The sequence below is a fragment of the Lipotes vexillifer genome, unplaced genomic scaffold, assembly GCF_000442215.2.
Source record: "Lipotes vexillifer unplaced genomic scaffold, Lipotes_vexillifer_v1.1 scaffold382, whole genome shotgun sequence".
NCBI lineage: Eukaryota > Metazoa > Chordata > Mammalia > Artiodactyla > Lipotidae > Lipotes > Lipotes vexillifer.
In genome coordinates this window covers 9,208,201-9,214,120 of record NW_006780611.1, presented here as the reverse complement: position 1 = coordinate 9,214,120, position 5,920 = coordinate 9,208,201, and the positions used below count along the sequence as shown (strand labels likewise).

The 5,920-nt window shown below is 62.9% G+C and overlaps 1 protein-coding gene across 1 annotated transcript in view; it reads left to right on the top strand.

Annotated features, from left to right (window-relative positions):
- Positions 1 to 5,920, top strand: part of CACNA1I (calcium voltage-gated channel subunit alpha1 I) — a 108,347-nt gene that overhangs the window by 100,144 nt on the left and 2,283 nt on the right. The window contains 7 exon segments of the mRNA XM_007454105.1: positions 1 to 11; positions 14 to 55; positions 470 to 814; positions 1,063 to 1,209; positions 2,060 to 2,182; positions 3,818 to 3,983; positions 5,423 to 5,619. The exon segment at positions 1 to 11 is cut by the window's left edge and continues 93 nt beyond it. Coding sequence (XP_007454167.1) covers positions 1 to 11; positions 14 to 55; positions 470 to 814; positions 1,063 to 1,209; positions 2,060 to 2,182; positions 3,818 to 3,983; positions 5,423 to 5,619 — 1,031 coding nt within the window.

The window sequence follows — 5,920 nt, the reverse complement described above, 5'->3', positions numbered from 1 at the left end:
TGCTACTGTTGTCATACAGGTCTCCACTGGCGACAACTGGAACGGGATCATGAAGGTACACGTGGGTGGGCTGTGGAGGGAGAGTTGGGCTGGGTTCCGGGTCCTGACAGCCGGGGCTCCCGGGCCCTCTGCCTGCCCAGCGCCCCGTCACACACGGGAGGGGGTGCAGGGCACAGAGAAGCAGAGGGACCTGCCCGGGACCCTGAAGCACAGCGAGCTAGAGACGAGGCTGGGGTGTCTGTCCGCCCCTAAGTGCTGCTCTGGGGTCAGTGCTCAGCTTCCAGGGGACAGGACTCTGCCCAGGGCCAGGGGCTCCTCCGGGTGCCAGGCCCTCGGCGTTGGCCTCACTGCCCGTCACCCGGCGCAGCCCCCTCGGCTCTGGCCCGCGGTCTGGCCTGGGCCGGGTGGGGAGGGGCTCGTGAGGAGCGGGATGAGGCCTGTGCCTGGACCCCCCGCGCGCCGGGTGCAGGACACGCTGCGGGACTGCGCCCACGACGAGCGCGGCTGCGCGAGCGGCCTGCAGTTCGTGTCGCCGCTGTACTTCGTCAGCTTCGTGCTCACGGCCCAGTTCGTGCTCATCAACGTGGTGGTGGCCGTGCTCATGAAGCACCTGGACGACAGCAACAAGGAGGCCCGGGAGGACGCTGACATGGACGCCGAGCTGGAGCTGGAGCTGGCCCGCGGCCTGGGCCCCGGCCCGCGGCCACCTGCCGGCTCCCCGGGGGCACACGCGCCTGGCCGCGGGCCGGGAGGGGTGGGTAGCGCGGGCGACGCCGAGGGCCACCTGATCCGAAACTGCTATTCGCCAGCCCAGGTGGGCGGGGCCCGGAGAGGGCAGCGGGGTCGCAGAGGGCTGGGAGGGCAGCTGGGCGGGGGCCTCGGGCAGGAAGCTCTGTCGTTTCGGGCCCCACTTGCTCGGCTCCCCTGAAGGGGCGACCCTGTGGTGAGGGGTCGGGCCCGGGCCACGGGCAGAGAACCAGGAGGGCAGTTGTGCCCACCCGCCCCGCCGTCCCGACCCGGCCGATAATCCCGCCTGTCCCCACCCCGTCCCCGTCCGCCTAGGAGAACCTGTGGCTGGACAGCGTCTCTTTAATCATCAAGGACTCCTTGGAGGGGGAGCTGACCATCATCGACAACCTGTCCGGCTCCGTCTTCCACCACTACTCCTCGCCGACCAGCTGCGAGAAGTGTCACCACGACAAGCAGGAGGTAGTGGCAGCCCCGGAGGGAGCTGGGGCCTCGGGGTGGGGGGCCAGCCGGAGGGGAGAGCGGCTCTGGGCGGAAGCCTGGCCGGGCCGACTTGGCCGATGCTGCCCGGGGGCTGTGGCAGACCTGCCTCCCCGAGCCCGGGCTGGCCTGTCCGTCCGCTCAGTGCAGGCCTGTGGCATGGCCTCGGGAGCTGCGAGGCCCCTCTCTGTGTCTGTACACAGTGGGTGCTCAGAAAGGGCCCACCTTGGTGGTGGGCTGCTGGGGCCAGCAGGAAGCCCGTGTGTCACCTCTGGCGCAGTTTGCCTTTTCTGTGACAAGCTCCAGGTGGAGTTTCCCGGATGGGCATCCCAGGGAGTTCAGTGGCCTTGGGCCTGTCTTGTGCAGGCTCAGGCGGCCCTCTCCCCTCTCCCCAGTGGGGCCCTGAGCTCCTCCCCAGGGGTGTTCCAGCCCCTGGGAACCCCCCTAACCTGAAGTGGCTTCAAATTCCCCAGGGTCCTCCGGGCTTGCAAACACCTCTGCACGTGCAGGTAGCCTACACAGGGCCACGGGTGAGTTAGACCCAGCCAGCCTCGAGTGGCACTTGGCCGGGGGGCAAGCAGACCAGCTTTGGTTCACAGCTCACGGCAGCTCGCCTGCCCTCCAGCCCAGCCCAGGCCTGGCACTCTGCTGGCTGTGACACCCTCGTGTCATCTCCCACCCCCTGCCCAGGCTGGGTTCCTGCACAAGGTGGACATGCTGTCTGTGCTCAGATCTCTGGTCCTCTCTGACCACTGCCCTGCATCTTTCTGGAGGACTGGACTGCCCCATCCCAGCCCCAGGGGGAACCCGACGCTGCCGCCTCTCCCTGCAGGTGCAGCTGGCCGAGACAGAGGCCTTCTCCCTGAACTCAGACAGGTCCTCGTCCATCCTGCTTGGCGATGACCTGAGTCTGGAGGACCCCACAGCCTGCCCACCCAGCCCCAGAGACAGCAAGGTGAGCGCCCAGTGGGCTCCTGGGCAGGCGGATCTGTCCTTGAGCCTGGCCTCTGCCTGCTGTGCCAGAACACTGTTCCTTCCTGGCTCACCACTTAAGTGGCACCCCCTGTGTGCTGGGCCCTCATCTCCTGTTGATCAGATGAGGGCTGGGAACAGAGAGGCGGAGTGATTTACCTGAAGTCACACAGCAACGAGGCCAGCCAGGGCTCCAATCACAGCATCCAAGTGGCCTTGGCCACTCACTGTAGCTTGGATGTTTTTGATCCATTTAATGGGAGTTGTCCCTGGCGGGCCAAACTTACAAGGGGGCCTTAAGGCTGAAGAGTTGAAACAGGTGCAAGCACCTACTGTGTGCCAGACTTTACTTGCACTCAGTGTGTCCATTCCCCAGCTCTGTGGCAGGGATAATGTGGCTCCATTTCACATGTGAGGACACGAGAGCTCTGAGAAGTGAGTTAGCTTGTCCTGTCACACAGCCGGGCAAGGCAGAGCAGGGAAGCCAGCCCTGGGGCTGGTCCCCAACCTCTGCCCTAGAGGTGGTCAGTCTGAGGAGGCCAGGAGGGCTGGAAGGGCCACTATATTGATCCTGCAGACTCGGGCAGGGGAGGTCTGCCACCTGGCTTGTGACCTCAAGGCCAAGTCATTCTTGCCCCAGCTCGGGGATGAGAGAGGGAGCCCCTGGCCTGAGGTTGGGATGCAGTGGCCCTGCCCTAAGAGAGCCTCGGTCCCCCTGACCCCTGACTCCTGGGGCAGCCTGGGTTTGGCACCACTGCCCCCCAGGGCTGTCCTCCACCAGCTCCAGGAAGGCTGGGATGGGGAGAGTGGATCTTCCCAGCCCCTCCCTGCCCCCCTGTCCCCTCCTTGACAGCTGACAGCTCCTACAGCTCCTGGCACCCATCCCCAGCCCCTTCCTGTATCTCCTGCACCCCTGCACTGTTTTCCACACAGGATGTTGGGGTGCACAGTTTCTAAGGCCTCGTTGGGCTTAGATGGGTGCTGTTTTATTAGGACTCAAAGAACAGTTCGTAGGGGGCTCATCTGCCTTGGAGGGGACATTGAGGCAGCTTTTGAGGAGCTTACTGTGCAGAGGTCGCCTTGGGCTGCAGGGTTGAGAAGGCTTAGGGCCCAGGGAGTGCCAGGAAGGAAGGCTGGCAGCTTCTGGGTGCCAGGCCCCAGAAGGAGGGGTTACTCTCCGGTTTATGGCTCTGAGAACGGAGACTCAGCCACAGGAAGGGACCTGCCCAGGCTCATGCTCACAGGGAGGCCCTGCAGCCGCTTGGCCAGGCTTCTGGCCAGCCTTCACCCGCCTACACTTGGCTTTTTTACTGGCCAGGGTCTGAACTAGGCACTTGGCTACAGAGACAAGGAAGACCCTCAAGGATCTCAGAGTCATGAGGGGAGTGAGTGGGAAACTGCTACCTGCCTGGGACATCAGAGAGGGCTTCCTGGAGGCGGGGCCCTTTCACCCAGGATTTGGAAGATGATGATTGCTGGCCAGGTAGCCGAGGCGAGAAGGCCATCCCAGGCAGTGAGAGCGACCAAGCAAAGGGCTGAAGAGCAGGGGCATGAAAGCAGCTGTGGCAGGCTGTGCCCCCTCCACCATCCTGCCCCTTTCACCTCCCTTTTCCTGTAGGGTGAGCCGGACCCGCCTGAGCCGATGCGGGTAGGGGACCTGGGTGAATGCTTCTTCCCCTTATCCAACACGGCTGTCTCGTCGGGTCCGGAGAACTTCCTGTGTGAGATGGAGTCGATCCCGTTCAACCCCGTCCGGTCCTGGCTGAAACACGAGAGCGACCAAGGTGAGGGGTGGGAGCCCCGTCAGCTCCCCACAGCCCTGATCTCGGGTGTTGGCTTCAGAGGGGGTGGGCTGAGTTTTTTCCTTGGTGTTTTTGCCTAGACTATTATATTGAGTCCAGAAAGAACCAGATGGATAACTGATAATAAAAGGTAGGAATCTCAGGCCTGATAGAAACGAGATCATAATTATACCAGAAGTCCTAGGCTAGTGGAAGATTCATGCTGAGTGTCCTAGGAGCTGTGGTGAAAGAGGAAACACGTTGGCACACAGAGCTCATCAAGCAGAATGAAAGCTGCCTAATTGTTGAAGGGTTTTTCTAGAGCTGAATTCTAGAGGTGTTTATCCCACAGATCGTCACACAAGGTGATGCTGAACAACAGAAAGCCTGTTGTCCTCAACAGCCCTTTCATACAAAGCCCCAGCCTCAGCATCCTCTGTTTGCGCTTTGGGCTTGTGGCTGGGTTCTGGGCGGGAGGACGGAGGACTCAGTTAACTGGTCCATCACGGACTTACCTTCACTTCCAGTCCCGTTGGATGGTGATGGGATCTGGCTTCACAGCACTGGCTGGGGAAGGGGGCAGAGGGGTGAGCTCAGCAGAAGAGGGGCCCCCAGACCCTGAGCTCACCCCAAGTGCTATTCTGGGAGGCCTGGCCCTGAGCGCTTTCCAGGAGCTGGGGTGGAGTGACTTCCGAGGACCTTCCCTAAAGCTGACGGCCTCTGGACTGGACATGATGGCTGAGGGGCCAAGACCCCAGACTTCCTGAACCAAAAGTTGGGGCATAGGACCCAAGAGCCGTTCTGATCCAACGAAATCCCATCTTCTTTACCTAACCATTCATTAGCATTTTTCTTACATAATAAGACATAGATTAGGAATCCTCCTACCTGGGGACATTCAGGCTTCCATCTTCATCCTGGAAGGCACTGAGGGGACCATGGACAGAGGTTGCCCCCAAAGACCGGCCCCAGCTCTCATTTCCCCCTTGCCCTCTCCTTGCCCCTCTCCATCCCCAGCACTCTGTCTGCTCTGCCACCCTGCCTGCTGTCCTAGGGGGGCCCCCAGGCCTGGCCAGACCTCCTGGGTGTCAGGACCTGGGGGGGTGACTGTCACAGTGAGCAGTGCTCTGCACGGGGCTGGGAGCTCCACAGCTGCCTCTTGCTCTTATAGCAGCTGGTCCCCATTTCACAGAGGAAGGAACCCAGGGGGCCTTGAGCCTGGGTCTGCTTGGCTCCAGAAACTGTGCCTTTGCCAAGTGCCCATCCTCCCAGGACTCACACGGGCAGGCTCCGCGCTCCTCTCTTGCTTTCACAAAGGGGCCGCCGAGGCTCAGAGAGGGAGCCCACGGTCTCCCAGCCAGTTTGTTCGGTGGCCCTTTCCTGCCGGCCGCCCTCAGGGGCCTGAGCCTGCTCCCCAGCCCCCTCTTCTCCCTCCCCAGCAGCGCCCCCGAGCCCCTTCGCCCCGGATGCCCCCAGCCCACTCCTGCCCGTGCCGGCCGAGTTCTTCCACCCTGCTGTGGCCGCCAGCCAGAAAGGGCAGGAGAAGGCCGCTGGTGCCGGGACACTCCCCAAGATTGCCCTGCAGGGCTCCTGGGCGTCCCTGCGGTTGCCGAGCGTCAACTGCACCCTCCGTCAGCAGGTATGGCACCTCCCAGCTCTGAGAGCTCTCCTGTCAGGGCACATCTGAGGGGGGCCCTAAGTCCAAGGTGGAGGAGGAGGGGGTGGGCCCAGCCAAGGGCATGGGGCACAGCAGTGCTGGGGGCACTTGGGAAAGTGAGGGGGTAGTGCTGAGACTTGAGGGAGGAGGTGGCCCTAGAGGCTGATAAAATGGGCAGAGCCGGGTCCCGGGGCATCTGGGGACAGAAGAGTGTGGGGCAGGCCCGGACACGGTGGGGGGGGGCGCCCTGAAGGAAGGCCATGGGGTGTAGCTTGAGGGGATG